This window comes from Periophthalmus magnuspinnatus, chromosome 13 (genome assembly GCF_009829125.3).
Source record: "Periophthalmus magnuspinnatus isolate fPerMag1 chromosome 13, fPerMag1.2.pri, whole genome shotgun sequence".
NCBI classification, from domain to species: domain Eukaryota; kingdom Metazoa; phylum Chordata; class Actinopteri; order Gobiiformes; family Gobiidae; genus Periophthalmus; species Periophthalmus magnuspinnatus.
The window spans coordinates 18456080-18468365 of NC_047138.1; the positions used below are offsets into that span (position 1 = coordinate 18456080).

Sequence of the window (12286 nt, forward strand, 5' to 3'; positions counted from 1 at the left end):
TTTTTCTCTATAGAGATTTAGCTCAAATTATGTCTATATGGCAAAATGAAAACTGAAAGTAGTTTCTTTGTTGTTGCTGTGCAGAGCTTAGCTAGCGTGTTAGCTAATGATGGGAGGAGATAAAGGACACTTCAACTTACGGACGCACGATCCTGCTGTCGATACTAGATACCAACCAATACCAGAGCAAAGACTGAAAACGGTATTTATTTCCTTTAAACAAAAATAAAATAAAACAAAACTGATCCAAATGTGTTATGCAGCTGTTACTTCTCTCTCAAGTACTTTGTGTAAATGAAAGTTCAAACATTCTGAGATTTTCTAGGCCAAGTATGACCTGTAAATAGTCTCATTACATCAGTGTATATGTCCAAACAGTTTAATGACTGAACCAAAATTTGAAGTGGATATCTGATCCAGCTCATTATTCAGTATGGCTGTGGATATTCAAGTGTGTCTGCAGTGCCCTGTGGTCTCATTATTCTCTGCTTTTATTCTGTGGACTTTAGTCTCTTGTTTTAGAGACAGAGACAAACTAATTACGGATCAGACCTGTGACTTTTATATTTGTTTTTAAATTGTAGCAGCTCTGTCACATTTCTGATTCAGTGTTTGGTGTTTTTACAGGAGGAAATGTCATAATGCTCCATTGACTGATATAATGTTGTGATGTCGTCTGCATGACCTCTGTGTGTGTGTGAATAGGCTGCGTTCATGTTCTACAGTTCCATAATATCATAATTTCAGCCTAAAGCGTCATTTCATTTTCACCTGTCTCCAGATGAGTTTTAATGTTTTAATATGAACTTTAATGTTCCAAATTATGGTGATAAACACATCTATCTTCATGGAGACAAGCAAGTGTTGCCATCAGGTCAGGTTATAGGTCAGATCTGTGCAGAGCTGACCCCACTGAAACTTTTGAGCAATAAAAACATCTATGATGAAATCAATGCCACCATGCCCATATGTAAAATATAGATTAAAAACAAATGTGGACCAGAATAAACTACACATGTGTGTTTTAATGTACTTAAAGGGAATGTGCCAGCTTTTCTCTTGTATTTGACTTGCCCCAGTACAGCTATACTGTCCGATAATCAGAAAGTGCACATTAGCATCCTAGTTGTTGTTAGTTTTTCCATTGTAGTCTCCAAAAGTTATGAAACGTGCTTATAAACTCAATTGAATAATTAGGATGCTGATAAGGTCAGTGAGGAAACTTTAGACCACTGAAAACTGTTTAAAAATCAGGTATAGAGACTTAAAATAGACTAAAATTAGCATTGCAAACAAAGAGAGAACCAATCCAGGACTAAATTAGGACTAAATTAGGATTAAACCGGGTCTAAACAAGGTCTAAACTAGGTCTAAACCAGGACCAATACCAAACCAGAAATGAACCAAGATGAAACAAGCACATTAATATGACCTGCACATGTGCACTGTACCCCACCACAGTGAATTTCCCAGCATGCTCTCTGGCCTCACCAGGTGCAAGGCGGAGCTGCGTGGAGGATGTGGCTCGATAAGCAACTGGGATGGAGTCTGTCCAAGTCTCTGGATGTACGCCTCCGTGGCCTGAGGGGAGAGAGGGAAGGAGGGAGATATAGAGAGAGGGAGGGAAAGAGAGGGGGAGGGAGGGAAAGAGAGAGAGAGAGCGAGGGGGAGTGAGTGAGGGGGGGGGGAGAGACAGAGAGAGAGAGGGAGGAAGGGAAAAAGAAAGAAAGAGGGGCAGGGAGAGATAGAAAGAGAGAGACAAAGATAGAGAGGGAAAAGAGACGAACAGAGACAGAGAGAGGGTGAGGAATAGAGAGAGAGAGAAAGAGGACAACCCTGTCAATGCCCATTTCCTTCAAAGCGATGGGTCAGTTCCTTCACAATGTAAGCAAATCCAGTGTGTGTGTGTGTGTGTGTGCGTGTGTGCGTGCATGCGTATGTGCGCGCGTGCGTGGACAGGTATACATCACTTTGTGGGGACCTATAGTCTTTATGAGGACAAAATTAGTCCTTTACATACATATACATATACATATACAATACATCAACAGCCTATGGATTTTATGCAGCGGTCCAGTCATCCTTAGAGGAAATATCACAGTGAGATCTGACCTCCGAGTTTCTGCATTCCTGTCATAGTCTGTATAAAGAAGTGACCTAAGGGAGTATGACGTCACAGCATTTTGCTCCAGTCAAATAAAGCTCATCCAGGCTAGCAGTTATAGGGGCTGAATTAGAGCCAAGTTCCATATTTGGAATTCTGACCGCGAGTATTAGAGCGACCAAAGAGCCAATCCGGAGCAAGGCTGTTGAAGGTAACACCCCTATCCCTCCACATTACTGGTCTAGCAGGGAGCGGGCGCTTAACGACGCTGTCAACTCAAACCTGTTGCTAAGCCAGGGACAGCGACCTTGGGGAAAGAAGATGCCTGATTTGTCTGTTATTAATGTTTATATCTTCATTTACAAACACATTTGTGTTACATTTACAGTTTATAAAGAAACATGTAAGAGTGATTTTTTGCTCCATGTACACATTTGCTACAGGCTAAAATTAGTGTAGAAATGCATTTACAGTCCAGGAGCAGGTTCACGAACAGTACAGAAGGAAAATAACAGAAGTGCACTTAAACTGTTTGGCTTTGAAATGCAGGGCGCAGGTGAGGTCCGAAATGTCCCCAGACTTTCCAAGTAGAAATTCTGACATCGTAGGGCATTACAGTTGTCATATATGTTATTCAAGGACAACTGGAACACACTGTAGAGTTCAGATATTGGTTAAAATAGTTTTAGGTTAGGGTTTAGTCTCCAGAAAAATGTATGTAAGTCAATATAATGTCCCCAAGAACCATGGGAACCTAAAAATGTTTGTGTGTATGCTGGTGTGTGTGTGAGGAGGTGGGGAGGTTCCATTTCACCATCCAGGCCCTGCAGAGTCATCCAAGTGTTAGCATGGAAGGGACAAGCCTTTTCCTATTAACATGCTTCAGTTAACCATCTCGGGTGGTGCGGGGGAGAGTTAGCTAGGTATGGGGACGCTAACCCGGAGTGACACCGCTGCAGCAGGCGCACAGGGACTGCGGCAGAGCGGTGCCTAGCTGCTGGAGACAAAGGATGAGAGCACGCGATACGGACAGTGGGACGCGGAGAGTGAAGGGGTAAAAACAATGAGGTGATTTCTGTGAAGCTAGCGTTAGCTCTGTGAGGGAGAGAGGGAAAGTGGAGCAAATGGTGGCCTTATGAAGCGCTAAAAGAAAACATAAGATGTGCTATTTTTAGAGATGTTTTAACAGCTCTCCTGGATCTATCTGAAGACTGACAGACACACACAGGCAGATTAAGGACAGTAAACGAGTACTGTAAGAATACAAAACAATATTAGAATACTTCAGACAATGCCCTTGAATGTTTCCAGGTAAATGGGCTTCAAAATGCCTTCATAAAATACTGCAGTTTTAAAGTGACCCATGGTGTTGTATATCTTATATTTCAACAGGGATAACATGGCGGGCCCCACATTCCAGTTGGTTTGGGTATTGTTACCTGGCTCTCCAGTCCCTCCTTCTGTTTGAATGCTGAAAGGATCAGACCATAGGGCATCAGACAGCCATCTAATCACCACCTCACTCTCTTAAAAACTCCTGAACTGATAGTTACCCAAAGTACAGTATGGCATTGCATCCTGCAGTATCCTGTGTATGTATGAGTTTGTTTGTCAAAGTGGGGACTTTGTTGAGGTCAGAGAGTAGCCGATTGGCAGCCATGTTTTTGACAGTCGCACCAGGGCAGCAGTGACTGTACAGATACAGCTTAAGTTAACCTTACTAAGATTTAGTTTCTAAATGTGAGATGAAACAAATGCATATTTATGATCTTTTAAACAGCAGATACAGTAGGTTTTGACTGATGTGCTTGTATGTGACAGTCTTCCAAAACAAGGAGGGCTGTGCAGGTGGGCCAGGCTGGGAGGCTGGGCAGGTGCACTTGTCCCTGCCTCTCTCCTGCACTTGGCTCTGGAGGCTTCAACTGATGTGATTGAAAGTGGGCCAGTGGACCCTGGGAGTGAGTGATGTGAGCCAGCCAGTCGCTCAGTCAGAGGCGCTTGTAGCTGTCTGTCACTGCCACCAGCACAAAGCAGCTTACTCCTTCATCCTGTGCCGCCTTTCCCCTGCACTCTGCACACCGCCTCCCTCTGCACACCACCCCTCTCCACACCACCACCCTCCACACACCGCCACCCTCCACACCACCATTCTCCATATCGTCCCTCTGCCCAACGCTATTCTCCAATTCGCCACTCTCCATATCGTGACTCTCCACACCACCCCTCTGCACACCGCCACTCTCCACATTGCCACTCTCCACACCGCCCCTCTGCACACCGCCACTCTCCACACCGCCACTCTCCACACCGCCACTCTGCACACCGCCACTCTGCACACCGCCACTCTGCACACTGCCTCCCTGCACGCACCACCTGGAGGCTGTAGAGTAACCAAAAATTGTACTCAAGTAACACTAACGTTACTTTACAATAATATTACTCAAGTAAACATAGTAGTGAAAGAAATTACTCAAGACATCTGTAGTTGGACAGCTCTAGTTGGATGCCTTTGCATTTGAGGGCAGACGCTGTGGATGCACGTCCAAGGCGCCCGTTGCAGTCTGCGAGTGACTTTGGATCTTTGTTTTTTTGGTCTCTTTGTGAATGATGTAAACCAGGTCACATAGAGTTCTGGGGACAGGCAAACAGCAACAATGAGGCGCTCCTCTATTCTTTCCGAGGTGTTGTTTGTGGCTCCAGGGTCTTTCTATTTCTCGTTCTTCTATCGGATAATGACGTCACTACGTCAGTGGTGCATAGGCTCTGATTGGTTGACTTGGTGTAGGCAATGATTGGTTGACACAAATGCCAAAAGTTCAGCTTTTTCAACTGTGGTGTCTGAACGCTCAAGACACACTGCGCTGATGCCAGATTTTTGCCGTGCCGACACTTGAAAACGTATGGCAGAAACACAGGCCTAGATGTGGGTCCACCATAGATTTATGTAAACTCTACTGTCTGAGCACAGCATAAGTCTGCACGATGGCTGAATAGCTTGCACTCTTGCCTCATAGCAAAAAAGGTTGCGGTTTCGACTCCTAAGCTGTCCAGGCCTTTCTGTACAAAGCTTGCATGTTTCCAGGCAATTTGATTTCCCCATCAACCCAAAGCATGCACAACAGGTCAAATCCTCCAGCTTAGGTCGTCCTGACCAAGACTAAACTAAGATCTGGAGATGGGTCCCCGGGTCCAGCACTGCGTCCGACAATTTGCCCCAGAGGCATAAGCTTAACCTTCACTGTCTGGACATAACATCTGATCTATAGTTTGAAATCAATACAATTACAAGGACAACACTTTGAATATGGTAATTCAATTATCTGGTATTTCCAAAAGATAGACACAAAAATTTGCCAAACTAAATCATATCTGAAGGAGCTGCAAGAAACAAAAACATTCAAATCATTTCATATTGACAACATAAAGCTCAAGTCACTTTAGACTTACTCCCAAAACTTTTATTCCACTAAAACTACTGTTACTTCAAACAAGTCGGGCAAGATAAAAAGTATGCAGTACATTTTCATTAAAGAGGGGGTATTTTACTTCTATGGGGTATTAAAGTCAGGTTATTTATTTCTATAGGGTATTAAAGAGGAGGTGTTTTACTTCTATGGGGTATTAACTGCTAATACATAACATATTTATATCTCCATGTTAGCTTTTACTGTTCTGAAAATACTAAATTTGCCCCAAAAAACGTATTAACAGGTTTAATAAGTTTTACTTTTATTTTTGACCCTCTCAGTCTCCCTTCCCTCTCCATGCTAAGTCACTCCCCCTTCAGAGCACTATCAGAACACAATCAGCGTGCATCCAACTAATGAAACTACTGCACATCACATTAGGTTTGTCAAGTTCCTGCGTTCAGTTTTGTATCATGTTTTTGTATAATTTATCAAAATTGGTTCTGTGGGAGCATGGGTGATGTAGTCTTGTGGGCGAAGCCTTGTCCAGACTCGTACTGCTAACCGTAAAAAGTGTTTGATTAGGGAACGCTAAATTTGGATGTGGGAATAATATTATAACATGGGAGAAAGCTCCAAACTGTTGATTTTGCATAATACCCCCTCTTTAAAAAATCTAACTGACTAAATGCAACTGAGTACTACCCACCTCTGTACACCGCCCCTCTCCTCAGCACATGCCACAGCGTGGGACGTTTGGAGGTGATTCTGAACTAGGACAGACCCCCCCCCTCCCCTACCTCCCGCCCCTGGGTCACTTCCTGTCCCACACATCACCAGCTACAACGCAGCTCTAAAAAAAAAGTTCTGCGCACACATTTGGCAACCATTAGGTGTTAGGGGGCTCTGTCTTTACAGCGCACTCCGTCAAGTTGTGAGTGTCTGACATTGTGGCGATTACAGGTCAGGTTTAGGGAGGGGGGTCACAGCGTCCGCTCGAATAAGGAAACGTGAGTTGCAGATTAGAGTGGCCATGTGGCAAACATCAGTGAACTTAGTTTTTTCCTCTTTGAGCAGATGTATAAGGGTTGGCCAGACTTTTACACCAGATGCCCTTCCTGATTCAATCTGCCAGTGTCTAGGGGAGGCAATGTGGGTTGGATGTCTTGATAAAGAGCACAATAAGCAAAAGTGCTCCGGTAAAATTAGTACCAGTTACCATCTGATTAGTTGGTGGGGAACATCTAACCCTCTGCATGTAGAAAGTTTGGGATGATTGAATTAACTTGACAATGAGCTAAATACTGTAATGTACCACAGTATTGCATTAAACTTATATCTTTGATTTATTTGATTATAGTTGTTTTTAATGTTCAAAAACATGCATTCTTACTGTTACATAGTGCACCTTTATAATCCATATACCCCATCATTTTGACTCTTAAATAACAACAAAACCTTTATTTAATGGTATAATATTGATTCCTTGCAGTGACATTATACTGGGGATGTTCTGCATATATGTCTATGGTGGAATGTTCAACTGTTTTCACTGTGACACAATGCAAACATTAGCAAACTGCCAAAAAGGTTTCAAGAATCTGAAACTCAAAAAAAAAAAAAAAAAAAAAAAAAAAAAAATCCAAACTGTATTTAAACAGCACATTTTCATGAGCCTGTGATCAATCCGAGAGTTCATGGTCCTGTTTAGGAGTTTGATATTACACAAAAAGGTGAGAGTGACTAACTGAAAATAACGATTGGCTAATGCTAGCTAGCTAGTGACTGTATTGTTATTTGAGAGGGACTTGTTTAATGGCACAATTCAGCTCACCTGTTGGAGTTCAGCTAAGTCAGGTCAGATTTAAAACAAAGCTCAGATTCAAACTCTAACAGGGCCTCAGACAGAGCAGTGCCTCAGGTTAGCACTACAGCCCCAGGAAATGTTGATGACATCAGCTGTAAAGTATCACATGAATGAATAGCCGTGCTGCTAATTTTGATTGCAAATGGATTCACTCCCCAATGTTGCCAGTAGAGGGCGAAAAATACCTAATCCAAACTAAATACAAAACACATCACATTTGAAGTTAATGCTAACAATAAATATTCTCTAAGAGACAAAAATACTACAGTCTGTCTCCTTGAAGTCATGTACAGAGGAATATTGATCAGAGCTCTCCCAATAGGGTCATAACCTGATTGTTTCTAGCTAGCATATGCAGACAATCTTCACCGGCACGCTGGGGGGAGAGAAGGCGAGCGACTTTGAAGGTTAAACTCATGTTCTGCTGGCTGGCGATCAAAACATGTCAATACTTCACAGGTGCGCGGACGCTAATCCCGTCTGAGCTGTGTCAAAAAACCGAAAGCACTTAACAAGTTTGTGATAAGCTGCAGTCACTTCGGGCGCTGCTTTCTACCTGATCTGCGTCAACAGCCTCCAAGCTACGGGTGCCTACGCCTGGGTAAGCACCCAACATGTCTGCACTGCACCGGATGTGAGCGGAGGTGAGACCGATCCCTTGGGTGCTATCGGGTTGTGAACGGGTGACTGGGTAATACAGCAAATCAAGTGTGTACATGAAAAAATCTGGATCAGAGGTTGTAGAGTAGCCAAAAAATGTACTCAAGTAAGAGTAACGGTACTTCAGAATAATATTTCTCAAGTAGAAGGTCCAAGAAATTACTCAAGTAACAGTAACTGTCGAGGCATAACATCTGATTTATATGTTAGGGTTACTAAGCATGAAATAATGGACAAATTGTGTTATTTTCAAACAGACACAAAAATGAGCCGAAATAAATCATATCTGAAGGAGTAAGACACTTTAGACTTACACACAGTGGGAAGAGGAGTACTAGTCAAGCAAGAGTACTGTTACTGCAATACAAATATTACTCAAGTAGGAGTAAAAGTATGCTGCTAGAAAAGTAATCAAGTAAATGTAACTGAGTACTTGATTAAACGTGTCACCCTTTTACAATGGGCTTGTCACAATCTCTGGTGTTATTTACCTTGAATATTCCAGACTATGGTATTAAACTTTTCCATTTCCATCTACACAAGCAAGTGAAGAAGCAAAGTTACAGGTCAGATCTGTGGAGAGGCAAGCCTACTCACAGTAAGAATGCATGTTTTTTCAAGGTATTTTTCAATGTTTGCCTACAGTATTCCAGAATACAGTATTAAACCTTTCTATTTCCATGAAACTAAGCAGGTGACATCAACAGACCAAGTTACAGTTCAGCTCAGTGGAGAGGCTCATAGTAAGAATGTATGTTTTTTCATGGAACTTATGAGCAATAAAAAAAATCCAAAACAGGTAGGTTTACTGCCATACTGCAGAACATTCCAGACAAAGCAATAATATCTCCATGGATGGATACAGGTGAAGGTTGTGAGTGACAGTTGAGGAGGCGGAGTTGAGTGTGGTTTTGACCCCACCCTCTGCTCTCAGCTCCGCCCCTTGCTCTTGAGTCCTCCGCCCCCTGGTCAGTCATGCAGAGCAGTGGTGTCAGACAGTGTGGCCTGGTTCTGACCCTGTGAGCAGCATGGGAGCACTCACATATGGGACTATAGACTTTCTCTGTGTCAGACCTCTGCACTACATCCTCTACTTAAAGGGATACGGCGTTTGGGAGATGTTAAGTACAGAGAGATAACTGCAAAAAATCTCAGACTCACAAGGTCCTACAATACAATATAATACACAATACATGATTAAAGAGGATTTTTTGAGTTCTATGGGGTATTAAAGAGGGGTATTTTATTTCTATGGGGCATTGGCTTAAGTCATTGTCTTTGGCCCACAGAAACAAAGATATAGTTTCAGCACTCACCTCAAGTCTTTCTCTCTAAAACCTTCCAGTCAGGCTAGAAATCTAGGGGTAATAATGGACTCAGACTTGAACTTTAACAGCCACATCAAATCAATAACATCTGCAACTTTTTACCAAAACATTGCAAAAATCAAAGGTATACTGTCAAAACCAGACTTGGAGAGACTTATCCATGACTCGTTGGCTGAGCCTCATACAGGCTTGTACTGCTAACCATAAGGACAAATAAGGAGGAATAGGGCCCGGGAGAGATCGCTAGATTACTCAAACATGCATGGATGACATCTAAAACCTCCTCAGGCATGTTTGTCTTAGAACATGGGAGAAAGCTAAAAAGTTGATTTTGCCAAGTACCTCCTCTTTAATGTGCTCTATGGTAAAACAAATGCACTCACAAAGTACTCGACCTGACAAATGTTTGGAAACACTTTGTTTCTTTATTTCCATGATTCTTTACACTGTAGATTCTCACTGACGTATCAAAACAATGAATGACACAGGTGAATGTAGTAAAAGAAATAAACTCAAAATAACTCAAAACTGGTTTTAGATTTGAAATCCACCCTTTGCTTTGATCACTGCTCTTGACCCTGAGGCACAGCTTTGAAGTGAAAACCATTTCAGGGACTTCATGAAGCTCACTGGGAGAAGGACAAGTGTTTGAGGTCCAGAAAGCAAAGGGAGGATACTCTGAGGATTTGAATATGAAATATAAAACAGCATTATGTTGAGTTATTTTATTTCCTTTGCTACTTAATTCCATATATCTTACTTAATATATGATATCTTCTGTGTGTATATAAAATATAGAGAATGAGAGGGTGTGTCCTTTTCTGCAGTGTACCTGTACAAAAGTCATATGAGTCAGTGAAGCTCTTCCAGTTCTTTGACAGTTTGTGGTTGATCTCAGCTCATTACACACAACTCATCGGTTCATTTTATGCCTCTGTTAAACTGAAGCTTGTGTTTGGAGTTTCTCGTGTGACCGCACAGTCTTGTTTGTCTCATGCTACGCTACATAAGTACGAGATAAGGTCTTGCCGCATTATCTGAAGAATTGACCTGAGGCGCTTTGTGACTGACAGCTCCAGTTTACATGTACTACTGTGTGGGCATGTACATATCACATTTTGGAAGAGAAGCACTTCTAACAATATGGTCTGGAGTTATCGAATTAAGGAGCTGAACCTCCAGAATTCACTCAATGAGCTGCAGAGGCTGCACTAGCACTGATTCATGATTGGCTGCAGGTGCTGGGGTTTCAGTAGTGACATTCAGATCAGAGAGAGGCATTTTAGATTTAAAACAACTGGATTTTAGCATTGGAACTGGCAACCCAAAAGAGAGTTATGTGAGGCTCAATCTGCTTTCTAATTAGATAGTCACCTGGACTGAGCCAGAACTAAACCAGGACTGAGTCAGGACTGAGTCAGGACTGAGTCAGGACTGAGTCAGGACTGAGTCAGGACTGAGTCAGGACTGAGTCAGGACTGAGTCAGTCCCGAACGCTACAGGTGATGTCACACTCACTTTGTCCACTTCTTTATACGGTCTATGATTTAAACCTAAAATTCCTCTCTCTGATCTGAATCAGAGAGGGCCTGCAGCCAGTCATGAAACAGTGTTAGTGCAGCCTCTGCAGCTCAGTGACTAAATTCTGGAGGTTCTTGTTGTTAAACATGTGTGAATGAAACAAAACACAACTCCAGGTATGTTTGTGATAAGGATACAACATTATAACATAGATCAAAAAACGAAGTAATATGGGCCCTTCAAGTAAAAGAGACATCTGACATCAAAGTCAATTTTACAACAAATTTGTGTAAAATAAGGCTTTTTTCACTTTTACTGTTAGTCCAGTGAGCTGGTTCAATTGGGGGCAAAAGTTGAAATTGTTGCAATTTTCATTTGGTGCGGATCACATTCTCACCACACTTCAGCTCAAACAAACCAAAACAAGAGAAAATAGAGTATACCCTTCACCTGAAGTGGCGCTGCAATGCAAATAGTGCAGGAAACAACATCAAAGTAGAAATCACGTTCGGCCATTGGCCAGAGGAAAGTGCCTGATCTGTTACATGTCAACAAAAGTTAAGCTGCATCAGATTTTAGCAATGTTTCGATTTAGCATTTGGATTTTACAAATATCTCGAGCTTGTGCACTCCACACTAGGCCATCAGTGGGCACTGACGAGGAACAGGAGAACAGTTACTTCAGGGACGTGATGACTGCAAGTGCATGTTGAGGCAGATCGAGGTCGGTTAGTGCTGAAATCACAATAGAACCACACTGAGTCCACTTGGAACCAGAGCGCACCTCCAGAAGGTGGTTTTAGTATGGTTGTCCAACTCCAGGCCGCACCAAATCAAACTGGTGCTTTCACACCAGCCCAAATGAGCCGAACTCGCAAGTATAGGTGTAGTTGTGAAGATGCCAAAAGGTCTTTCATTTATTATGGTCCTGAACTTTGGAGTAACCTGGCCAAAGGCCATCGACTTCAACAGTGTCTCCACCAGATCAATGTGTGATCAACCACAGAGGTCACCCCATCTCCTCCACCTCTCATCCTGAATCAGAAATCTATCAGTTCCACTGTTGCTCTGAAGAGGAGGGAGGAAGATTAGAGGGGAGGGAGAAGAGGGGAAGGAGAGGGGAGGGGAGGGAAAGGAGAGGAGGGGAAGAGGGGAGGGAGCGGAGAGGGAGAGAGAGAGGAGAAGGGAGAGAGAGGGAGAGGAGAGCTGGTTGAAGGTCCTCTCTGAAGCTCCAACCAGCTCCAGAAGAAGGAGATGAAGAGCCTGAGAGCCTGAGAGAGCCTGAGAGAGCCTGAGACAGAGCCTGAGAGAGCCTGAGACAGAGGCTGAGAGAGCCTGAGACAGCGCCTGAGACAGAGCCTGAGACAGAGCCTGAGACCGCGCCTGAGATGAGCCTGAG

The 12286-nt window shown here is 43.0% G+C and overlaps 1 protein-coding gene across 1 annotated transcript in view; it reads right to left on the reverse strand.

Moving 5' to 3' along the window:
* The window catches only part of LOC117379826 (neurobeachin-like), a 398145-nt gene that overhangs the window by 28925 nt on the left and 356934 nt on the right, over nt 1-12286 (reverse strand). Inside the window, 1 exon segment of the mRNA XM_055226208.1 lies at nt 1492-1581. Coding sequence (XP_055082183.1) covers nt 1492-1581 — 90 coding nt within the window.